Below are 25,824 nucleotides of genomic sequence, written 5' to 3'. Positions count from 1 at the left end.
CCACCAGATGCCAGTAGCCCCTTCCTCTGCTATTATGACAACCAACAAAAGCTTCCAGTTTGCCCAAAGTGCCCTGAGGGTGGGGGCGGGGCACAAAACTGCTCACTGTTGAGAACCACCGGCTTCTAAATGATCTGTAGACAACTTAGGTTTGCTCACCAAAGCAAAGGTTTGGGAGGATCCCCACCAAGTCGTTAGCAGTGATTCTCCTGGGAACCAGGACTGGTCAGGGAAAACAATGTTCTCTTTCTACTGCATACACGTCTGTTGTTCAATTATTTTTACAAATATGTATTTCTTCTGTAATTAAGAAGAAAATTGATTTTTTCTCCGCTCCCACTCACAGACACACACACACCCAAAGAAAATGAAGAGAACAGCTTATATCAAGAGAGGAGTTCCCACTGTGGCTCAGTGGAAACAAATCTGACTAGCATCCATGAGGATTCAGGTTCGATCCCTGGCCTTGCTCAGTGAGTTAAGGAACCAGCATTGCTGTGAGCTGTGGTGTGGGTCGCAGACGCGGCTGGGATCCTGAGTTGCTATGGCTGTGGTGGCGTAGCCTGGGAACCTCCGTGTGCTGTGGGCGCAGCCCTAAAAAGACAAAACACACACACACAAAAGACAAAAAGAAGAAGAGACAGTCAATCAGCACTCTCTAGAAAAAAAGAGACAGGGGGACCTTACCTGGGAAGGGGAGTCATTTGAGAGGACTGGATGATGAGACAGGATGGGAAACCAGAGCTCCCAACCCATCGTCTGGAGTCTCACCAAGCCATGTGGAGAGAATGGTGTCTGCGAGATTGTGAACGACATGGGAAATGTGGGATTCTGTACTCTGGTTTTGAACTTGACAGGGATCAGTGTCTTGTGCCCTGTACTTCAAATCCTGCCTTTGCTAAAAAAAGGATCCTCCACCTTTCCACAAAGACTTTAGGAAAGCAGAACATTAAAGTAGTGACAGGAGTTCCCGTCATGGTGCAGCAGAAATGAATCCGACTAGGAACCATGAGGTGGCACGTTCGATCCCTGGCCTCGCTCAGTGGGTTGAGGATCCGGCGTTGCCATGAGCTATGGTATAGGTTGCAGACATGGCTTGGATCTGATGTTGCTGTGGCTGTGGCTTTGGCCAGCAGCTGTAGCTTCTATTTGACCCCTAGCCGGGGAACCTCCATATGCTGTGGATGCGGCCCTAAAGAAAAAAAAAAAAAAAAAAAAAAAAAAAAAAAAAAAAAGGCAATAAATAAATAAATAAATAAATAAATAAAGCAGTGACAGGGAAGCGGTTTCCCTCATCGGGTTTGGTGCTTCATAAATAAGATGGAATTCTCCTTAGTATTTGCTTTGGCGCTTTTAAAGCCACCATTTTTAAACATATGCCTGGTCCAACTTGGGCATTTTAGAGTTCACAGAATCCCAGCACACTTTGGTTTTTTTATTCATTTTGAAAGAATTTCCTCCAGGGAGATGTTTTCAGTTTGTTGATACACTCATGTGAAAAACAATCAAGGAAAGCTTTTTCTTTTTTTCTTTTTTTTCTTTTTTTTTGTCTTTCTAGATGACAGATTGCTCTGGAAAAATGGTTAAGGGTTGTTCGGAAATTATAAGGTAAACTGCCACGGCCAATGGTGATGATCCCCTGCGTCTGAGTTAGTTGGAATTCATGCTGAATTTCCTAGAAAGAGGAACAAACCTAAATCTTATAGAAAATAATCCAGCATTTGGTGCCCCACATTGATGTCAGCAAGAGGCATATCAGATATCCACCACCAATACCTTCATGTGGTCACAACTACGGGTACTACGGGAACTGTGGTTGTTACAACGTTTTGAAGAGTGCCTGGGAAGAATTCTCTTGTTCATCTAGACTGGTAGTTTTGAGACCAAACGTGATTTGAGACAGTTTGTGGATCAAATGCTGAAATCAGTTCATCATGGCATATTTTTACGTTCCTTTTCATCATGTTTACTTGTTTTGGTTTGGGGTTTTATTCTGAATAGAATAACAATGCTGAGATGTCAATTTTTGGATTAAAAGCTACTCATAAATATTTTAGTCACAATTTTGGGACCACGTACACACACACGTGCACACACACACACCACCGCCCCCTATTTGGCCCAGCTTCTTAAAGGCCTTTTGACTAATTTTGTGTTGTTTAATTTCCCTCCATTTTTACCTGTGTTTAATCAAAATTCTAATATTATACAGTTAATTTATCAAGAATTTAAGCCTTCCTTTTTTTTTATACGCCCCTCTGAATCTAAAGGCTAGAGCTCAGGATGTGACACTGTCAAGACTCCAGGATCATTCTATACACAGATTCCTGAAACAAAGGGAAAGCAACATTTCTCTTCTCTTCCCTGCACCCTACACAGCAGACTCAAATGAGGCAGGAACCATGTAGCAGAAACATCCTTTTCTAAGTATCCAGCATAATCACACTCAGGTCAGCTTGCTTTTAGTAGAATGCAATGCACGCCCAAGGACACACTTTCAAAAACTGGCTTCTAGCTGCATTGTTTGCAAGGAACACTTGTGAAAATAACTGAAAGACGCATGAACTTTTTCAAATGCTCTCAGACCAGTCCCCTTCTTTTTAGGATGCCCCCAATGTCAGCTGCGCGTACTGGTCAGAAGTGATGGTCGCAGACACTTCTGGTGCTCTGTCCTCAGATGCCCTCCCTCCCGTCCCCGACCCAGTCTATACTGGTTTACTTCCAATGGCCTGCACCTACCAACGCTTCCACTGCTTAGGGTTACTGCAACCCCTCTGGCACAGGCACAGAAAGTCAAGCACGTCCTGCTACTCGCCCACGTAGCCCTTAGCCAATCACTGATTACAGCTGAGATATGAATGCCCAGCTACCTTGCTTTAAAGCCAGGACACACACGGAGCTGTCCTCTACCCTCCAGACTTCATGGCCTGTGAACACGAAAGCTGGGGCTCTGCCTGACATCACGCCTTTGCTTGGCTCCCTTCCCTTCCAGCCCAGCCTCCCCGCCTCCCTTACCAGCTTCTCATGAGAGCAGCTCTTGAATCTCACCTGCTCGCACATTCCCATGTCAGCCTCTGCCTCGGGGAACCCTGCCTCGGCCATCATCGGCCCTCCTTTGCTTTTCCCCAATTTGGATTTCTCTTGTTCTTCTGTACATCTCATTCCGTGCCGACAGCTGCAGCATGTGACATGTGCTTCAGGTCATAAACTTCCGTTAGGATCACTTGCCATACACGGGGCCTTGGTATCGGAGACCCTGGATAAGTGATTTCTGGTCACACTGTTTAAGTTCCTCTCTGCCAATGGCACAGTCCTGGGCACCGTACCTCTGGGCTGGACACCACCTGAGGCCGCCATATGTAATGGTCAGCGTGTCCTCTTGCCAAGGGCAAAGGATTCGCCCTATCAGATACACATTCCAGTTTCTCCCCTCTGAGGATGGTTTGAATCTAACATCAGAAATGAGTCACGTCCTGTCTTTTAAGAACATGAATTAGAAATTCCTACCTGCCTCGGAATGAGTCATGTCTTTGAGTGAGTTTCCTCTTATTTCTGCTGCTTGTTTGACCCTGGGTTACAGAGGGCTACTACTGCTCTGCTTTTTGAACTGGAGGGTGTGGGTGACGCCAGGGGACAGCCAGGACATGGCTCCGGCAAGAGGTGGTGGGAGCCTGAGTGGTGGCAGCAGCCGGAGAACGGAGGTCCTTGAGGATGTGTGGAATTCCACGGTTGGTGGATTTCTTTACGACTCTGTGCTGCCCCGCCTCCCGCAGCCCCAGCGCATCCCAGACCCGCTTGAGAACTACCGGCGATGCATGAGGCTTATCTTACAACTCAGGATCCGCTGCTTCAGCGAACAACAAACAAGGTATGCCTTCCTCTGCGTTTCCACACGTTTCAGTGCATGGTAGTCCTTGAGTTAATGTTGCTTTGTCTGTCACTCAACCTGGCCCCATATTTACAGGATGATCCTGTACTCTGTCACCCATTCAGAACACGTGAGTATGAAAGAGCATGTTATTAACGACGGTGCCCAGACAAAATGCATCGAACTAGAACTGTCCCTGGGACACTGGGACTCAGGGTCACCCTCCATCTGTACCATCCTCAACTGGGGGCTTCAGAACACACCACAGCACCCTGGAGCAGGACTCTAAAATTCGGATCACAGGATGGACAGGGAGTTCAGACTCTGGGACCCTTTCTGAATATATTCTGAGTCTGGAATGCTATTCAAGGCCACTGAGGGCACGCCTACTGGAGAGGTATATGTAGCAGATGAGGGCAAACCTGGCTGGGTCCAGACATCCTGACGCCGAGGCAGCCCAGCCCCCTCGAGATCCACTCAACAGCCGAGTCCACACCATGTACCATCTTGGAAACAACACACCTGGCCCGCTCCCCAGCCCCCTTCCAGCCCAGCCCCACGGGACACCTGGACCCCCACTCTGGAGGCACACTCACGATTTTCGCAGTGCTGCCCGGTGAAGCCTGCCAGGCAGGCACACCTGTATGAACCGGTGCTGTCCAGGAGACAAGTGCCATCATGGAAACAAGGGGACGAGGAACACGCTGCAAAAGAAAAGAAAAGGCAAGTCCTCTCAGGGCTCCTGGGCAGTGAGTCAATTCCTTCAAGCCTAGAGACTTGACCAGGGTCTACCACTGGTCTTTTAACATTTTCTTGCCACGTTTTTACTCCTTTTATTGAAATCATGTTACCATTGCTTGAGGTGGCCTAAAATTGCTACTTGTGAATCCGACTGCTGCCGGTGTTATTTGATGCACAGCACCAACAGGTGCGCCACACGATTAAAGCAGAAGCTTGCTTCAGTCCTTCCTACAGAGGCTCCAGGGGAGAGAGAAGCCTTGAGTAATAAAGAGATGGTCTTTTTTCAAGGACGCTCGCATCCAGGGTACTAGGGAAAAGGAAGCGGCAGATGATCTTCACGACACTGGGGAAGGCATCCTCGATATCCAGATGCACACTCTGTAAACAGCAGTGCCTTGAGATCTTGAGAATTATGATCTCAGATGTGGAGGGGAAATGCTACCGGGGTTAAATGATAAATAACCAAATTTCTCTACCGCAGAACGTCTCAGAACACGCCACACTCTAACGTACACTGTGAATTTCTAAGAATGCGCAGAACATTCCACCTGTTACAGGCTTATCTGACCTCGGAGACTGCATTTCACAGTGTCCTGGGGACCCTTTTTCTACAGAGAACCCATCAGGAGACACTAATCTGCTTGCTACCCACCAATCCCAGCTTCATTTCCTCTGGCGGAGAAATCCATTGCTCAAGTTCAACAAGGCCTGAGTGCGTGCCCTGTGGAAGGCACTGGAGAGGCACAAAGATGAGCAGGAGACCCTATTCACCAGGTCAAAGCTTTTGGAGGAAGAGTGTACATCGGCTACAACCCGAGGCATGAGTCAGTTAGTGTCAGAAAAGAGAGAAGGTGCTACCAGACATTCAAACGAGGGCAAAGCCACAGCCATCGGAAGAAGGGATAAGGTTTAACAGAGGAGGGGAAATCTGATAGGACTCAGAAGGATGGGATTTGATGTGCTAGGGGGACGGTGGGGCATTGGGAGGTGGCTTCAATCAGAGGGAAGAGCTTGAGCAGAGGCAGGACATACAGGAAGAGCTCAGTCTACTTGACAATTCAGACCAGAGTTTCCAAAGGTCCCCAGAGGAGATTGAGGAAGAGAGCCTCCTGACTCCCCTCGGGCACAGGGTTACAAGCTGGCAAGCCACCGCTGCTGCCAACTGCTGACTGCCCTAGATACCCCCAGATGAATCTCAGCCTCCGTCAGCAGGAGGTCCCCAAGGGGCAAGGATTCAGTCACAGGTTGAGCACACCACAGCAGCAAAGCATCTAGAATGCCCAGGCCCCACAGAGCTGGGAAGGAGGCAGGCACAGAGATCACAGGAGCGATGCTGAGAGCTGGGGTGGGAACATCCGCAGGGGGAGGCGGCTGGGGAGGGTGGGGTGTCTGCCAGTCTTGCTGAAAAGGTGGGGATGGGACTAGAGAAAGACTGATGCCACTACCCCCACCTTCTTTCCTGAGACTTCCGTCTCACACCTTCCTTAAACAAGCTTTAGTGGTCAAAATGTCATTACGATTTTTTAAATTCGATGTTTTTAAGAATATACATAACTTCAAGCTTGAGTTTATTTTGCAAAACCGGATGCAATCCAATCACAGAACATTACAAGCTGGGGTGGTTCTTTAGAATTAAAAGTTTGGTTCATTTTGGTCCAATCCTACTTCCTAATACAAACAGGGCAGGAGGTAGAGTCGCACTCAGAGTTACTCAGAAAGTCAGCGGCATTTCCTGTGTAGTTTAAGACTTTGAATACCTACCTGAAAGACGACAAAGGGAGGCCCTGGCTCTGGAAAGCTCCTTTGTATCAGAGGCTGTGCTAAGCTCTGCTCTGCTCTGTTCTGTTCTGTCTCCCAGCGCCTCTTTAATGGAGCAGGATCTGTGGTTATGTCTTTATTCACTGATCAGAAAACTGAGGTCCAGAGATGTAGAGCTTGTCCAAGGCTGCACAGTTTAATCTGCCAGGAGTCCAAAGCTAACGCTCTTAACCATGACTGCCCCTAACAGACACTCTAGAGCCAAACTGTACATACTCCCAGTCCATCCTCATAGCTGTGTGACCACAGAAAATCACCCGGCTTCTCTGTGCTTAGCATCTGCATAGGGGAGGTAATAATTCCTAGTTCCGGTTCCGGTGAGCATTTCCACCGGAAATCCCTTGCCATTTTTCTCCTCCTTCTCAATGTGTCTGCTGCTTCCGAGGAGTCAGCACGCTGGGTTTTAACAAAGCTCACCAGGGAGAAGGGGGGTACACAGAAAGGCATGTTTGTCTGCAGCACAGCCATCAAATACGGCATGTGTCTCCCTGATCCTTACCTGTGATCTCCTCAAAGATGGCATGGAAGCCATCGAAGTTCTTGGAGCCATCTGAATGGAAGAGGACGTGGAGCGAGGAGCCAGTGCTTCGGATGGGAGCTGGCCGCTCGTTGCCACAGAAACGCTTGATGATCTGGCCGTCGCTGTTGTCCCCGTCACGGACCTCCACATAGTCATACTGACACATGTAGTCAAACTCCAGGCTCAACATGATGAACCTGTGGGTGGAGAGGGCGATGGCAGGAAACAAATAGGTGGGCTCCGGATAGTCCTTAGATTCCCCCCACTGCCCCTGAGCAAGTTCAAGGCCAGATGATAAACAGGTCTCTGGAAAAGCTGTGCCATTGGCCTGATGCGATAGGGCGGGGGTTTTGGAGGACGTGAGGTCAGATGACTTTCTTTTCACGTGTGTAGGTACATTGTGTGCAGGTGTGTGCACATGCACGCCCAGGTGAAGGGGGCACCACATCCCGCTCAGAGGGTCTCTGCCCACCTGCTCCTCCCAGGCTGCAAGGCTGATTCTTTCCTATCCTCACGCCTCGGCTTAAATATTCTCTCCTTAAAGAGGCTTCCCTAACAATTCTTCCTAAAGGAGATCCCTTGTTTTCTTCATAAAGTGTATACACATCTTAGTTTCTTTCTTTCTTTTTTTTCTTTTTGGTCTTTTTAGGGCCGCACCCTCGGCATATGGAGGTTCCCAGGCTAGGGGTCGAATCAGAGCTATAGCTGCCGCCCTACAGCACAGCCACAGCAATGCCAGATCCAAGCTGCATCTGTGACCTACACCACAGCTCATGGCAGTGCTTAACCCATGGAGCAAGGCCAGGGATTGAACCCTCGTCCTCATGGTCACTAGTCAGATTCATTTCTGCTCGCCACAACAGGAACTCCCACACCTTAATTTCTCATATTTATCTCCTTGGCTTTGTGAGTGTGTGTGTGTGCACAGGTGCATGCCTCTCTCCTCCCTTAGACGGCAAATTCCTTGAGGGCAGAGGGCAAGATCTGTGTTCTGCCACCGTTGTTTGTGTAGTGTTTAACACAGTGCCTGGCATGTCGAGATGCTAAGCAAATACTGTTGAACAGATGACAGAATGGAATGGACACGCTGTTGTACTGAATAGATGATGGGATGGAATGGATACACTGTTGTAATTTTATAACTGGAAAATGGAAAAGTACATTTGGTGTTGCAAGACCAATTAAAGGAAAAACTCTCTGCACACTCTGTGGTCTGATGGAAGGATCAGAAAGTAATTATATTCTTGTAACAAGAGTTCTCGCCCCAAAGAATAGAAAACGTAGCACCATATCATGTTTTCAGAACCGAAGGATATATGAGTAATCTGTGATTGCCTCTTGCGTGTGGAAATGCTGGGGTGCCTCAGACCAAAAAGCAGATGACCCTAAGCTCCCAATTCCAAGAAGTAAGAAAAGACACAGCTACATCCCAGGGCAAGAGAGGAAAAGACATTTTTCAGAAGTTTCCCAAGTGAATGCCCAAACATCAAGTTCACAAAATTTCTAACTGTGTCTTCTCCCTCACATTTGGGAGAAGTAGGAACAGACAGAAAACCTCAGACTGCAACCTGAAGAATTGGGACTAGTGCTATTTCTACGATCTTGGGTAAAAAATCTTCAAGTGCCAGAGTTAGAGAACAATCGGGATATTCTATGTTTTTAAAGGTCTTCCTGAAAAAGATGCCCAAGAACTGTTTCATTTTTTCAAAAATGTTTATCACAAAGCCTTTTGTGAGGGAGTGTAAGTCCTGCTGTGAAACCTGCCGTAGTGTGTAAGGATCTGACCTCCCATCCACATGCCACCACCAACTCACTGTGGACCTGGGCTTTGCATCTTTGTCTGAAAAAAAGGAGGAGGGGGGACGAGGCCACCACCCAACAGAGATCACAGCTTTTTCTGAAACTGTCACAGGAGACACTGCAACTTGTATTTACACTCATACATTCATTGGTTTGTTCACTTATTCAACACAGATTTGCAGCAGGTCTGCTCTGTGTCAGACGCTGTTCTAGGTGCTGAATGGGCAGCAATGCCCCAAGTCGACTCAACACCTGCCCTCATGGAGCTCTGATTTGGGAGACAGAGAGTAAGCAGGGAATGCAGAGGTCAAGGAGATTCCAGAGCGTGTTAAGTCCTGAGAGGAAAATAAACCAGGTATGAGCACAGAGGGTGGCTGGCGGGTAAGCTGTTTACACAAGGTGGTCAAGGAATACCTTGCTACAGACATGCTATCTGGGAAGCCCCTTAAACGAGGAAATCGAGCCAGGCCATGGGAAGGTCATGGGGAAGAGCGGTCCAGGCAGGGGAATCCATAAGTGCAAAGGCCCTGGCATATTTAAGGACCTGAAAGAAGTCAGGGATGCTGCAGGTGATGTGTACAGAGGAGAGTGGTGTGAACCCAGGCTGGTGAGGACAGCAGGAGACATGGTGCAGGGTAAGGAGTTCGGATTTCATTCCAAGCCTGATAGGAAGCCACTGGAGGGTTTCACCAACAGAAACCTTCTGTGGATGGACTAACAGAATAATAATTTTGAGGATTTTATTTTTATTTTTTAGGGCCACACTTGCGGCATATGGAGATTCCTAGGCTAGGGGTCAAATCGGAGCTACAGCTGCTGGCCTACACCACAGCCACAGCAATGAGGGAGCCATGCCTGCAACCTACACCACAGCTCATGGCAATGCCGGATCCTCAACCCACCATGTGAGGCCGGGGATGGAACACACATCCTCGTGGATCCCAGTCGGGATCATTAACCGCTGAGCCATGAAGGGAACTCCCTAGTTTGAGGATTTTAAAGGATGGTTCTAGTCACTCTGAAGAGAGGAGACTGCAGAGCTGGCAAGAGGAGAAGCAGGGAAGCCGATGAAAAGGCCATGAGAGAATCCAAGTGAGAGAGAGCTGCAGTCTGAAGTAGAATGTTGGCAGTAGAGACCGCGGATGGACTTGAGGTTACTGCACAGGTAAGAAGACAGACTCTGTTGCAACAGAACAAATGGTGGGGGAAAAAATGTAATTGTAATGTATACATGTAAGGATAACCTGACCCCCTTGCTGTACAGTGGGAAAATAAAAAAATTATAAAAAAAAAAAAAAAAAAGAAGACAGACTCTGTGTTGACCTGTGGTAGGTGATGGGAAAGGGGACATCAGGGATGACCGCCAGCTTTGGGGCTGAACACTTACACAGGCTTCAGAGTATTTCCATCATTATCATTCTCCCTGGCCAGCTGGTCCAGGCTGGACAAGCACAAAAGTTATCTATGTACTTCCGAGCCTTCCTAGCATCCTTTCCTAGACAGGTGACATGCTTCTCAATCTCTCCACCATTTAGGATTGTTTTTTTTTTTGGTGGGGTTGGAGGAGGGCATTTCTTTTGCATCCTGGATCTTGGTTGGAGAAGCTCCTCAGAGGCCCCTGAGGGGACCATTTGTCCTGATCCCTGAGTTGGTGAAAAATGAGTATGGGGCACTTACCACCTGCCTTTATCATCCTGGCAGATCCAGCCTGGAGCCCGTGAAGCAGAGCATACTAGTATGGTCTCTCACTTGCTCTTTGAACTAACTAACCTTCTTCTGGGAAAGTCCACTTAATGAAACTTCCACCCCAGGACCTGGGGGAGCAGAAAGACCAGCTACTAAGGGGCAGCTCTGATGAGGAGGATTGAGAAGGGGACCTGATTTGTTGGATCCTTTCAAAGCAGGGTACCATGCTGCCCCTCCTGAAGGACAGAGAGCCAGCAAGGAGCCCGCAGGCATGTGGCAACATCTGGGTGCTTTGATCTATCCAGAAAATACTTTTTTTTTTTTTGTCTTTTGTCTTTTTTTTTTTTGTTGTTGTTGTTATTGTTGCTATTTCTTGGGCCGCTCCCGCGGCATATGGAGGTTCCCAGGCTAGGGGTTGAATCGGAGCTGTAGCCACCAGCCTACGCCAGAGCCACAGCAACGCAGGATCCGAGCCGCGTCTGCAACCCACACCACAGCTCACGGCAACACCGGATCGTTAACCCACTGAGCGAGGGCAGGGACCGAACCCGCAACCTCATGGTTCCTAGTTGGATTCGTTAACCACTGCGCCACGACGGGAACTCCCAGAAAATACTTTTTGAAAGCCTATGTCTAGAAGATTAGAGATTTCCATCACTGCCCACATCCTCACGGTTAGAAAAGAGAGGAGCTGTGCCCCTAGAAGTCCTAGAGGTGAGCAGCCTCCTGTGTTTCCCTAAAGAGGAAGAGCAGGGGTGTTTGCCAGGAGAGGGGAGATACACTGGAGCCAGAGAGCTGGTCTTCCAACTTTATTTATGCAACAAGGATCTATCGAGCACCTGCAGTGTGTACCGTGTACTGTTCCAGGCATCTGGATGCAGCAGTGAATAGTTCTCACAAAACAGGACCCTCTTGTGTTATTTATCTACAGTTACAATAAAACTGGGTCTGTACTTTGAACTATGGCATAAATCAAACATCTGTGAGGACCCCAAAGCTCTGTAAGAAGAAAGAGCTGGAGTTCCCGTCTTGACTCAGTGGTAACAAACCCAACTAGTATCCATGAAGTAGGGATTATAATAAAATGCACGATATTTGCATTTCTAAATGTACTTGGGTTCACTTTCATTTAACACAGAATTAGAGGAGTTCCCATAGTGGCACAGCAGAAACGAACCTGACTAGGAACCATGAGGTTGCGGGTTCGATCCCTGGCCTCACTCAGTGGGTTAAGGATCTGGTGTTGCTGCGGCTGTGGTGTAGGCTAGGAGCTGCAGCTCTGATTGGACCTCTAGCCTGGAAACTTCCACATATTGTGTGGATGTGGCCCTAAAAGGACACAAAAAAAAAAGGAAAAGAAAGAGTTTATCTTCCACTTGAGTGAAAGAGTTGGTTGTGGGGGTGCTGGTTTTCTTTTTTCCTTTTTTCTTTCTTTCTTTCTTTTTCTTTTTCTTTTTTTTTTTTTTTTTTTTTGCCATGCTCACAGCATGTGGAAATACCGAAGTTTCCAGGCCAGAGATTGAATCTGCATCACAGCAGTGACTCAAGCCGCTGCAGTGACAACACCAGATCCTGAACCTGCTGTGCTGAAAGAGAACTCCGGTGGTTATTTTCTGAGAACAGCAATGAAAGGAGCTGCGAGTATAAACCCCAACCTAGGATACACATTTCTTGAAGGTTAGACCTGTCTTCCTTATTTCTTCTCTTTCTGCCCAGAGAACCCAGCCCGGTACTGAGTGACTAGGGAGACCTGGTCCAGATTTGTTAGGGGAGGGGGCTGTGGTGGAATAGACTGCTCTAGTGTCTTGCTGTGTTGTTGGTGTTATCTTTAAGTCACCATCACCTGAGCCCCACTGTCCTCTGGCTATAGTTTCACTCAGGATTTTTTTTTTTTTTTGCTTTTTAGGGCCGCACCTGTGACACATGAAAGTTCCCAGGCTAGGGGTTGAATCAGAGCTGTAGCTACTGGTCTGTGCCACAGCCACAGCAACACCAGATCTGAGCTGCGTGTATGACCTACACCACAGCTCCCAGCAACGCTGGATCTTTAACCCAGTGAGCAAGGCCAGGCATCAAATCTGCATCCTCATGGACACCAGTCAGGCTCTTAACCTGCTGAGCCATAAGGGAACTCCCTCACTCAGGCTTTACCCCACAAAAATCACTGAGAGGCAAAAGAAAAGGCTCTAATAGCAAGTTTCTGCTTTTAAGAATAAAGTGCTGGGGGTCAGCCCCTCGTCACTAGGATTCAGGGCCTTTGGTTCTATTATTGTGTTTCCTTATAACCTCGGACTCCCTAATTCTGACCGAAGCTCCTTACCTTAGCTGGATGATAAACCCAGGCTTGGCGTGAATGGTCCATTCACAGTGAGCATTTAGGGGGTAGCTCTCCAGCAAAATCTGACCTTTCGGGACTCGGAGAACCTGGCCACATCCTGAGAAGAGAATCAGGGCATGGAAACTGGAGTCAACAGGGGAGAGATGGTAACAGGTCTCAAAGCGAAAGCAGAACAGAGAAGGAAATTACTATGGCTCAAGCGCTTGGCCATATGCCAGGCGACGGGCCCTGAATTGTTCGTTCAGTTAATCTACCCAACAGCTCAAGAAGGAATGCGGTATCATTCCATTTTTCCAGATGGAAACGGAGATTAAATACCCAGAGGTTAAAGAAATAACTTGTCCAGATACTAAGTGACAGAGCAGAGATTCAAACCTTAACTGTGTCTGGATGTTAAGTCCAAGCCGCTCCCTCCTCCTGCCTCCCCAGGACGGCCACATGCCAGCCTGCTGCTGCCACCTTACGAGGCTCAGAAAGCAGACCCTTCTGGCAGCTCTGCACGGGGTGTTGTAGCCTTTGTCTAAATCTGCATAAGACCCTCTGGTCTGTGTTTCCTGCACATCCTCTACCCCAGAAATATAACCCCAAAGCAACACCTTCCTGCACCCCCTCAATCCAGTTAGAAATTTTATGTATTAATTTGTTCTATGAGCAGTTACGAAATAAACACCCCTCTAATGCATGACACCTGGAAGGTGGACGTGAACTCCAACTGGTTGAAGGGGATTAGTGGTTTTCAATTTTTTCTAGCTCCCAAGACTTTTTTTTTCATGCAAACTCTTATGAAGACCACCAATTTAATTAAAAAAAAAATGGATCCTAGAGGGGCTCCTGGTTGAAGCAGAAGCTGGGGCCTCAAGCCCTCCACCCTCATTGCCACCGTGGTCCCCTGAGTTACTTCCAAGGAATCCCCAAGATTTGAAAGTCACTGAACAATTAGGAGGATGGGAATAACATAAACGTACTACTGTATAAAACAGATACTTAACCAGAACCTACTGTATAGCACTGGGAAATCTACTTAATAGTTTGTAATGACATATATGGGAAAAAAGAATGGATATATATAATGCATAACTGATTCACTCTGTTGTGCACCTGAAACTAATACAACCTGTAGGGCAACAATACATCAATAAAATTAAAAGAAAAAAGTCACTGAACTTAATCCTCATTAAATTTTATCTTCTAGTGGTAAGCAGAAGTGTCTAAGATGCACCCCAGTTTTATGAAAGAGTTTGGGAAAGATGTCTTGAATTGGTTTTATAGGGGAAAAAAATTATCTGGGAGTTCCCACTGTAGTGCAATGGGTTAAGGATCTGGTATTGCTGCAGCTGTGGTATAGGTCACAGCTATGGCTCAGATTAGATCCTGGCCCAGGAACTTCCATATGCTGTGGGTGCAGGAAAAAATTTTATCTGGGCCATGTAAATAAGTGATATTTTCTTTTTTTTTTTTCTTTATTTTTTTTTTTTCCTTTTTAGGGCCATTCCCACAGTATATGGAAGTTCCCAGGCTAGGGGTCCAATCAGAGCCGCAGCTGCATGCCTAAACCATAGCCACAGCAGCAATGAGGGATCCGAGCCACGTCTGTGACTTACACCACAGCTCACGACAAAACCGGATCCCCTTACCTACTGAGTGAGGCCAGGGATCAAACCTGCATCCTCATGGGTACTAGTCGGATTCGTTTCTGCTATGCCACGACAAGAACTCCAATAAATGATATTTTCTACTAGGGTTAGCAAACTATAACCCATGCCTCAAATCTGGCTCACTGCCTGTTTTCATAAATAAAGTTTTATTGGAACAGAGCCACGCCCATTTTAAGGCATTATCTAAGGTTGCTTTTCAGCTATAATAGCAGAAGTGCCTAATCATAAAGAAGACAGTAGAATCCACAAAAATGAAAATATTTACCACCTGCCCCTTTATAGAAAAGAAAGTCTATCAAACCCAGTTTGATACCATAAATTCCAGACATGCAGTTATTTTCAATAACTATCCAATATAAATTCCCACTTCCCAAAGGAAAATTGTAAAATCAGTGGATAATTGCCTCATGGCAAGATGATGGTAATGATATTTCCAAATCTAATATATGGCACAAATGAATCTTTCCACAGAAAAGAAAATCATGGACTTGGAGAACAGACTTGTAGTTGCCAAGAGGGAGGGGAAGGGACTGTGAGGGACTGGGAATTTGGGGTTAATAGATGCAGACTATTGCCTTTGGAATGGATAAGCAATGCGATCCTGCTGTCCAGCACTGGGAACTATGTCTGGTCACTCGTGATGGAGCATGAGAATGTGAGAAAAAAGAATGTACACATGGAAAAAAATAAAGAAATAAAAAATTAAAAGAAAATAGTATTTCCACAGTGTTAGAAATATAACTCAAACTCTACTTTGGACAAGCTGTGAGGCCTGAGGCTTGTGACTTTTGCGAGAATGACTGCTAGGCTGCACCAGCTATCTCATCATGAGGATGCTTATTGCTGCTGCCCGGCTGTGCTCCTGGGAATATCTTCCACCACTTCCTATGTGGTGCTCTTATCTGGGCCTGGCCTCCACCTTCTTCCTCTACAATCCCAGCCTCCTTGCATTCAGCCTTGTCTCCCAGCTTTCCGTTCCTCACACAGCAGCAAACTCACCTTTTAAACACACAAATGAGAGCACCTTACTCTTGCGATTCAACCTTCCCAAGGCTGGCCCTGTGCAAACACTTTCCTGCAGCATTGACGGCGATGCCTCACGGACCGCCCAGCCCTGCTCTCTGCCCATCTCCACCACCACTCATCTGCTCCTCACGCTGCTCCGCCACACGGCCTCTTCTCGGTGGCCTCTTCTGGGTCCCAGCTCCAGGCCTTGCACCCACTGCTCCCTTAACCTAGAAGGAAGGGTCATCTTCTTCCATTTTCAGAATCTCCTGCCTTTGGGAAGTGAGCTCAATTGCCACTTCTTCAAAGAAACTTTGCTGGACCACCCAGCTGAAATGGACCTTCACGGTTCTACAGGCCCTGTCACTACCCGATTTTGTTTTCTCCCTAACACATATCACGATGAGAAAAGATCTAGCTTATCTGCTTACGCTCTTTGGTGGAACTGAGACCCCTTCTAGCTTGTACACCTAGAATAGAAACTGGCAGATAACTGGGGTTCAATAAATCACTGTTGAAGGAATAAATGATGACTTTGTGGCAAGCCAGGGACTGGCTGAAAGACTTAAGCACATTCTCTTGTTCAGTCCTCATGAGAAAGCTGGGAGATCAACATTCACCTCCCGGTTCCCCAGACAAGGAACACTAGGGATGGGAGGAGTGAGGTGACTTCCCCATGGCCAGATGGCCAGGAGGTCAGAGACTGCAGATGCCTGTTTTAACTGGAAAGCAGTGGTTACATATGGGACCTTGGAGCTCCACTGGCCTTGGTCTGAGACTCAGCTTTAGTGTCACTGGCTGTGTGGCCTCAGGCAAGTGACTTGATCTCTCTGAACCCTGGAAAACCTGAGCCCAATAGGAATAAAACTGGCGCCTGCTTTATACATTTTGGGAGACTTGAATCAGATTATGCATCGAAAGCCCTCAGCAGAAAAATCAGCAAATGTCAGCTGTTGCTAGTGGGTGGCAGAGCAGGGATTTGAAGTTGGATCTGCATGGTACCAATGCTGGGTCTCTGCCAGTACATTAAACTTAGGGTTTCCTGACCGAGCCCTCTCCTACTCCACTCTGAAGCAGCAGGATTTTTCCACCCTCCCCCCAAGATAGATTCAATTGCGCACCCTCACACCCCCCACCCCTCCAGCTTTTGGAAGTGCACGTTCCTTCTTCCTGCACACCTCACCTTCCTCGTCGCCCCCATCTGCCCATCTGCTGCCCAGCTACGGAAGTGATACATTGGGTGTGAGAGACAAAAAAAGAAATCTTCCTGCACAGTCTCCACCCCTCGGGACTGGCAGCTTCCCAGCCACAAGGTGTTAAATCCCAGCTCTGCAGCAAACCTCCTGCAGGGACCCCAAGTTAGAACTAGCGGCAGATGCCGGATGCTGCCAGCCTGCGTCTGGTTTCTTCCCCAGAATCAGACAGCAAGCAGTGTTATGCGCCCTCTCCCTGACCCATCACGTCCAGGGGGAGCCGGTGCCCCTTCCCAGGCAGGTCTCCTTGGCAAGACTGTGCAGGCTTTGGCCCACCCCAGGGTCTCATGAAGCTTCAGGAAGTCTCGGAGCCCCATCCCCTCCCCACCCCGGGGCACCAGTCTCTGGCCACGTGAGACACAAGACCCCTTGTTCCTGGGGCCCAGGGGCCGTCCTTCTGAAGCAGCCAGGATTCCCAACCACACGGGACATCCGCGTCCTTCACGATGTTTTCTTTCTCCTTCTGGAAGGGAGGGCAGGGTCGGTCCCAAGATGAGGACAAGTTCCAACCAGCCAGAGACAAAGAGGCCACTTCTCAGAAATGAGCCTGCCGGGGGGTGGGTATTAGGCACAGGGCGAAGGGAAGGGAGGCCCACTCCCTCCTCACATTAAAGGACTCCTTCAGCTCTCTTCCCACTGCCACCTCCACATGGGAGTGCCAGGGCCTGGGTACAGGCACACTCACTGCAGCCTCTGTCTAGGGCACAACAGTGAGCACAGCTGAGTGTCCCCGCCAAGGAAGTACTGCTGGCCAACCAAGCAGGTGGTCCAGAGTCGAAAAGACCGGAGAGGCAGTGGCCCCAGAAGACGTGCTCAGATTCCCTGACAAGGTCTTGCTGCAGAGGAAGAATGAGAGAGAGTGAGTGAGTGAGTGTGTGTGTGTGTGTGTGTGTGTGTGTGTGTAGGGAAATTTGCCAGCTGAGCCAAACTGTCCCCTGGGATCTCAAATCCTGGACTCGTCACCAATCCTGCCCCTCCCCCACCCCCATCCTTTCCCTTTGCTACAAATCCAAACAGGAGAGCGAGCTGGATAGACCCTGCTTCTAGAGAGCGGAATGGAAATCTTCATGAATTTCTAAACTAGAAAGCGAGCTGGAAGGTCCCCAACAAAAATGAACGCCCCCAGCATTCAGACACATCTTGTTATCTCCAGCTGGGGAAGGGGGGTGGGCAGGAGCGAGACACAACATAATTCCAAGAAGAGGTGGGTTTTTTTTTTTCTTCTTTAACCTTTCCTTTTGGGGGGTTGTGTGCTGGGGTGGGGGGCTAAAGAAAGAATTCAGACCAAGAGAGGCATGTGCCATTGTCTGTCCCCCTTTCAAAGATGACACAGGAGGCAGGATGCATAATGGTTAAGGGGCAGCCTATGACGCCACACTAGTCTTCATCTCAATGCAGACTTTTCTAGCTGTGTGACCCCAGACAAGGTCTCCAGATTTTCCAAGCCCAAGTTCCCTCACTTGGAAATGGGAATAATAGTGGTACCATGTTGTCACTGATTTCTTATGTGTTTGCTTTGCAGATTAAATGAGACAGATATTGTATGTAAAGCATTGAGCAATGAGCCTGGTACATGGAAATACTCAACAAATGGCAACTAGTATTGTCATTTCTCTCGACTCCTGTCCAAATCTGAGACACTGATTGGGCACGAGAACCCCAGGTGGCAGCCCAGGTTCTAAGCCATTGCTCCAGGGCTCCCAAGAGCCTCTTTCTATCATTGGCTAAACCCTCCTAAACCCAGAAGCCTAGACAGTGATGGCAGAAGCCCAGATATGACATGGGAACAACCCCCCCCCACACACACATGTCAGACCAGGAGCCTGAAGGAAACTCACACCTCCCTGTGACTGGGCTCATCCTACCCCGACCAGCTCAGCCCTCAGATAGGCACTGGCCCTGAGGCACTCAGAGTGAGGACCTCAAGGGCCTCTCACACCAAAAAGTGGTTTAGTACAAAGGATGAGAGATCAGGCTCTGGGGCCCAGCTTCTGAGCTGGCGTCTTGGCCCTGCCTCTTACAAGCTGCAGGACAGCAAGCAGAAAAGCTACTCAGCACTTCTGTGCCTTGGGGCCGTGGTGATGTACAGGATTGAAGGTACTTAGAACAATGCCTGGTTCATAATAGGTGCTAAGTAATGGCTTTTATCAGGAATAATTAGACATCCAGCCATGACTTGAGGGCTCACTCTGTGATGTGGCCTATAATCCCAATCAATTTCATACTTTATAATTGTGGTCCATTTAATCGTTTGTCTCCCCCAAGACACAGTTCTGTGAGAGCAGGGACCTCGTCTGTCTTGCTCATACCTTTACATGCATCAAGTAGGTGCTTAATTGTTGACTGAATGAATGAGACTATGCCAAATTAAATTCAACATCTCTCTGCACAATCAATTCTTCTTTTTTTTTTTTTTTTGTCTTTTTGCCATTTCTTGGGCCACTCCTGCGGCATATGGAGGTTCCCAGGCTAGGGGTGAATCGGAGCTGTAGCCGCAGGCCTCGCCAGAGCCACAGCAACATGGGATCCGAGCTGCATCTGCAACCTACACCACAGCTCACGGCAACGCCAGATCCTTAACCCACTGAGCAAGGCCAGGGATCGAACCCACAACCTCATGGTTCCTAGTCAGATTCGTGAACCACTGAGCCACAACGGGAACTCCCAATCAATTCATTTTTGAAGCCCCTCTCCCCCTTACCAAACGGTCTGTCCATTCAGTTGAAACAGCTGTCCAGCAAGAATAGGATCTACCACCTTGTTGCAAACAGTCCTTTCTCCCCCCAGTGCAATCAAGGTCTTCACGCAAAAACACACACTGAGATAACCCTGCCAATCCAACTCAAAAGTCGGGGACTGGACTAGGGTAGCACAAGGAATTAGATTGCTGAATGGTTTCCTTTTTCTTTGTGCTTCAGATTGGTTTCTATTAACCTGTGCTTAGATTCGCTGATCCTTTCTTCTGTTGTGACCAATCAGCTGCTGATCCCCTCCACTGATACTTTCTAACTTCAGGTATGTACGGTTCAGTTCCGGGATTTCCATTTGGTTCTTCTTATTGCTTTCCAAATCTATTCTGAAATTTCTCATCACATCTATTATATTAACTTTTCCCTATAGATCCTTTAATATACTCATTTTTAAGTTATTTAAAAGTCCTTGTCTGAAAATTCCAATATTTGATCATATGTGGTCTGTTTCTCCTGACTTACTTCTCTCTTGACTATGGGTCATATTCTCTTGCTTATTCACCACGGAAAATACATGTTTTCTTTTCATTGGTAATATCCTTTCTTCTATTAGGCAAGTAGGGTGAGGTACTGGTCAATTTGATCAAATCATGAAGTAACCTCATCTGGGGCAGGACTGAGGCTATAATCCCTCTAGAAGCATCTTGAAATTCAAGCACCTAAGGAAATTTGTCTTTGATTTTCAAAACTCCCCAGCCCAACTTTCCATACTTGCATGACTGCAAGACCAGGACACTGAGCCCATAAGACCCTGAGATCGTGAAATGGCAAGTTTTTAGAGCTGCAAAATGATAACATTCCAAGATCTTCTGCTTTCTGGTCTCACCCCAGGTGTTGCTTACTCAGCAAAATTTCACTGAAGGGCATGCTCAGTGGAAAGCATGATCTTTGCTTGGAGGGTTTTTTAAAGATCTAAGTTCAACAGGCCAGCCCACAGGTTTGTCACAAGCCTGGCTTCTCCTCCTCCTTCTCTGTCCGGCTTTCACCTGCCCTGCCCCTGACCTCGGTAGCCAGCCCCAGGTAATGCATATCCTGGATCACAGGCTCACCTAGGAGGAACCCTTTCCTATGGAGTTTAGATTCTTTGAGATTTTGTGTTCACAGATACGTGGTGGGTTGAAAGAAAATTCTGACTTTTCTTTGATTTATAGAGTGATTTCTTGCTGTTTGAGCAGAAGGAAGGTCTTTTTCATGTCCCTCTCCTCCATAACCAGAGGCTGAGCAATGATCAATGAATTCTCTGACAACTTCAAATCCTCTGCAAAAGTTCAAATGTTAATTCCCTTGAGTCAAAGAGCTTCAGTACCAGAGTTCCTGTCGTGGCTCAGTGGAAACGAATCTGACTATAGCATCCACGAGGATGCGGGTTTCATCCCTGGCCTTGCTCAGTGGGTCAAGGATCTGGCGTTGCCATGAGCTGTGGTGTAGGTCACAGATGCAGCTCGGATCTGACATTGCTGTGGCGGTGGTGTAGGTTAGTGGCTACAGCTCCAATTCGACCCCTAGCCTGGGAACCTCCATATGCCAGGGGAGCAGCCCAAGAAATGGCAAAAAGACCGAAAAAAAAAAAAAAGAGCTTCAGTACCTAAAGTATAAAATATTATTCACCACACATGCAATACTCACCCTGGCAAGATTACCTCCTCATGGCCAAGGTATACCCTCTTATCCCTTAGGGAGTTTTTTTTTGTTTTGTTTTGTTTTGTCTTTTTGCTATTTCTTTGGGCCGCTTCCGCGGCATGTGGAGGTTCCCAGGCTAAGGGTCTAATCGGAGCTGTAGCCGCCGGCCTATGCCAGAGCCACAGCAACTCGGGATCCGAGCCGCGTCTGCAACCTACACCACAGCTCACGGCAACGCCGGATCGTTAACCCACTGAGCAAGGGCAGGGATCGAACCCGCAACCTCATGGTTCCTAGTCGGATTCGTTAACCACTGAGCCACGACGGGAACTCCGGGAGTTTTGATTTATTATTTTTCCTCTCTGGCCCTACACTGATTTCCTTTCCAACAAAAAAAGAAAAAGAAGAGTTCCCTTTAAGGTTCCAGTTTGGTAATAATATGAATAGCAGCTACCATTTATTGAGCACGTACTATGTACTAGATTCCATATTAAGGAATTTTATAGACAGTGCTTCATTTAACCCTCACAAAAATCCTCTGAGTGAGCACTATTATTTTTTTCCGTTTTGTAAATGAGGTAACAGATTTACAAAGACTGGGTAATGCTGCCTGCAGTCACAGGAGATCCGGGTCTTCCTGGTTTCAAGCCCAGCTGCTGACCACCACATAATACCACCCCCAATGTGTATCCAGTTGGACGCTGTTCCTTTCCTGGAAGTGTCAGCACACAAAAGCCCAGAGTAACAGGAGCCAGTGTTCAGTGACTTCACCCAGAGGATTCTGCACTTTCCCAGGAGGGCAGCTCCACAGACCAGTAAATCAGTGACTCACAGGATCTGTGATTCTTTTCTCTCGCCGCCCCCTCCCTCCCTCCTTCCATCCTTCCTTCTCCCACCCCCACCGGCCCCCATCTACCTCTCCCTCCTTCTCTCCTTGCCTTCCTATCTCTCTTTTATCCTCCCTTCTTCTCTCTCTCCCTCTTTCCCTCTCTCCCTGTCTCTCTCCCTCTCCCACCCCTCACTCTCATTCTCTTTTGCTTTTTTTTTTTTTTTTTTTTTTTGTCTTTTTGTCTTTTTAGGACTGCACCGGCAGCACATGGAGGTTCCCAGGCTAGGGATCCAATCGGAGCTGTAGCTGCCAGCCTATGCCAGAGCCACAGCCACGCGGGATCCGAGCCATATCTGTGACCCCCACCACAGCTCACAGCCACGCGGGATCCTTAACCCTCTGAGCGAGGCCAGGGATCAAACCCACGTCTTCATGGATGCTAGTCACAGTCATTAACCATTGAGCCAAGACGGGAACTCCCTCATTTGCTCTTAATTATCCTGATTATGGCTCAAGGACCAGCCTGTACAAGTCATCCTTTCTGATATTCCAGCCCCACAAACATTTTTGGTCACAGCTGATGGCCAGTTCTTCTGCTCCTCTGGCTCTATCTATACGATGGCTAAGAAACTAAAATATACTAAAGGTCTTTAATCACTCCCCATGAATCCTCTCTCACCTGGGCTGCTTTCTTAATCTCCCTGCTTCCCCTCGATCCTTCAGGGCCTGAGGGGTTGGCAACACTCCAGCACTACCTAGAAGTGTGGCATCCATGTGGCTCTCGGTCCTCTCATGCTCATCTCATTTGGTGCTTAGGAACTTGGTCTGAAGGCCAAGTTCAATAAACTCCACCCTGGAGGTCAGCGGAGTGGCTCCACTAAGAACTCAACTTTCCAGTTTAGGAAGCTTTGAAAAGAAGCCTTGATTTTGACTTTAGGGATCAGGGCCTCTCACGTCGGCACCAGATCACAGTTCCTAAATACCACCCCCCACAAAAGGAACCAGGATTTGTGGAGAAATGGCTGGTTCTAGCACCTGTACAATCAAGGTGAACTTGAAACATTTGTGAGGGGCCAAGAATTAAGGAAGTGCTCAGAGAATGATGCAGAGAAGCCAGCTTAAAGGGTCTGGGTGGCCAATTCTGGGACAGTTTGAGCATCAAAAAAATGAGGATAGCATTAGGAAACATCGAGGAAAAAAAAATGAAAATTCATGAGTCTATAGTGCAAAAGAAGAGAGAGAAAAGCCAAATGTGGGAAAATGATAATAAAGGGTGAATCCAGGTAAAAAAGGCATGTAGTCCTCTTTCAACTCTCTGTGTATTTAAAATCTTTTTCAAAATAAGAAGTTAGAGAAAGAAGGAATAGCTCCTTAGTCTGGATACTCTGAAATTACTAAACCGATCTTTCTTGGCCATAAAAATAGGAAGAAAGTTCTCTCTTGGGCTCAGTGACTTCCAGCCCTTCTCCAATTCTCTTGCTTAATGCAACTGGTCAATGGTTATGAATGAATCAATCACATAGTGGATTTTAAGACTATAATGAGTTAGGTTAGTGCCATCTGGGACAAGCATTGTCAAGGACAGTGGAAAATAAAGGTGCTACAGTACTGAACACTCTATAACTCAAACCTAAGAGTCTGATCCTTTCTGGTATTTTCCTGGCACTCCTTCCTTCTAAGGTTTGTATAGAACTCAGGAAAAAATGCCAGGGCTCTACAATGGTACTCAGCCTGAAGCCCTCCTCTCCAGAATTAAACTGTCTGAAAGGATCGCTTGGGCGCCATCTACTGGGAAAATGCCCACACTGCCATGTGGCTCCAGTGCTGCGCCCTCAGTGCCAAGGCCCTCAGTCCTGCACCCCAGTCATGAGCAGACCACCCAGGAGTTCAGCTGCCCCTTAAAAGAGGCAGGCAGCATCGTGCCCAGCACTGGGCAGGCATTGAACAAATACGGAAATGAATTACTTCCTCCTATAAATTCCCAGTATGTGCCGCAGATGATAACATAATAACATCATATTGATGTCTTCTCATGGTCAAGCCCTGTTTCCATGGATATATTGTATGTTCATGGAGGGCTCATTGTTTTCCCTGGGGACCAGCCCTGTGATCCTTAAGAAATGCTCCCTTCGTGTATGTGGCTGTGATCAGATAACATCCACTGTGCAGAACGAGGCTTTCAGAACAAGCAACATGGCACTGAACAAGCATAACTGAATCAATACAGAATGAGACAGAAGTATGACCTTTGTTTCACCGACCACACTTTGATTTTTCTTTGTCTCCTCTCTCTAAATTTCAAGCTTCAAGGCAGCAGTAACTACATCCATCTTGCTCATCATTGCACCTAAGAGCATCCATTCCTAGTAGTGAGGACCAGTTGCCCTGAGCCAGTTTTGCTGTCCTTGAGAAAGTGTTTCTCAAGGATCACATGGATACCTTCACTAATCCAACTAATCAGACTCCATATTCAGCCAACTCTCACGCTGAGGCTAAACCCAAGACTCAAGCAATAGGTGCTATTTGGAATGACACACCTACAAGGTTTCTTTGGGCAACTAACTGCACTCCTTCTGTCTTCTGCCTTGGCTTTATTGACCTGCATGCAAATATTTTTGCCCTTCTCTGTCCTATCCCCTAGACAAACCCACCTACTCACACAGAGGACTGTTTAGGAAACATCTGTACCCCTCCCCTTGGGGTAGCATAAACTCTCATGCTTGACCATTTGGGGCTTAGCCTCAGAATGTGAGTGAATGTGATGTGAGCAGAGGCCTTACATGTGGCTGTGCATTTGGCCTGGCCTGTTAGGCCTCTATGACCCACTCTAAGAAGACCACACCCCAAGTTGCCTCTTTGGCCTGAGCCTTGACTCTAGAGCGCAACCTAGGCCAGCCCAGCTGAAACCAATTAAAGCCCAGCCAACTCAGAGACCCGTGATACAGAAAAATACTCATCTGTCCTCACATATGGTTGCGTGTGTGGCAAATGGAAGTTCCTGGGCTATGGGTTAAATTGGAGCTACAGCCGCCAGCCTACACTACAGCAATGCCAGATCTGAGCTGCATCTGTGACCTAAGCAACACCAGATCCTTAACCCACTGAGCAAGGCCAGGGCCCAAAGTCACATCCTCATGAACACTATGTCAGGTTCTTAACCCATTGAACCATAGTGGGAACTTCACATCTGTCCTTTGGAGGTTGTCTGTTACTCAGCAAAAACTGACTAATCTACATGAACACACTAGCACCCCTACTCCTGAAAGCTTCAACTTAGAAATGCCATCCTCTGACCATAGTACCCCTTCCATCTACATGTCCCACGGCTTTTATTTTTACCATTAAGTCTGCTTTTCCTTCTCATCCAGAGCTCCAGTCCCATTCTCGCTCTATCAGGTTCTTTTTGGTTTCATGTCCTAGCCAACCTGGATCCCTGGACAGTCATGTCTCAGCCAGTGCTTGGATCAGCCAAATGACTGCTCTTACTCACCTCTGCTACCATGCTGCCAGGGAACATCACCCACCTGTCCCAGCTGCATCACCTCCATGGGAGTTCCAGCTTCCACTGGGACCTCAGCTTTGCTTGGGCATGCTTTAACTTATCACTAGATGGTCCCTTTCCTCATTCATCATGTGGCTGTTCCAAAACCTCAGTACCCTCAAGCCTCAGCTCCCCTTCCACTCCGCTGTCCTCTGAGATTTCACATTCCACTTTGCAGAGAAAACAGAGCTATGAGGAAGAACTCACCAGTGGGAGCAGGTGAATACTATGGCTGAGGTTGAACAAGGGGTCTGCAATCACACAGACTGAGGTATCTTCCTCACTCTTCGCCCTAGACTCTTGCATTTTGCTATCGGTTTGAGCAGGCAGAGATTACAAATAACCCTCCATCCTCTATCTCTGCTGCCTGGAAATAACGTTTATAAAAGTAAAATGACTT

General features: G+C 47.6%; 1 protein-coding gene across 6 annotated transcripts in view; it reads right to left on the bottom strand.

The window, feature by feature from the left end:
• Positions 1 to 25,824, bottom strand: part of PAMR1 (peptidase domain containing associated with muscle regeneration 1) — a 169,226-nt gene that overhangs the window by 24,205 nt on the left and 119,197 nt on the right. For all 6 annotated transcript variants that reach the window (XM_005660990.3, XM_021079921.1, XM_021079923.1 and 3 more), the window contains 3 exon segments: positions 12,754 to 12,868; positions 6,927 to 7,144; positions 4,465 to 4,572 (listed from right to left, as the gene is read on the bottom strand). In XM_005660990.3, coding sequence (XP_005661047.1) covers positions 4,465 to 4,572; positions 6,927 to 7,144; positions 12,754 to 12,868 — 441 coding nt within the window.

Source organism: Sus scrofa, chromosome 2 (assembly GCF_000003025.6).
Source record: "Sus scrofa isolate TJ Tabasco breed Duroc chromosome 2, Sscrofa11.1, whole genome shotgun sequence".
Taxonomy (NCBI): Eukaryota; Metazoa; Chordata; class Mammalia; order Artiodactyla; family Suidae; genus Sus; species Sus scrofa.
This window is presented reverse-complemented; position numbering and strand designations above follow the sequence as displayed.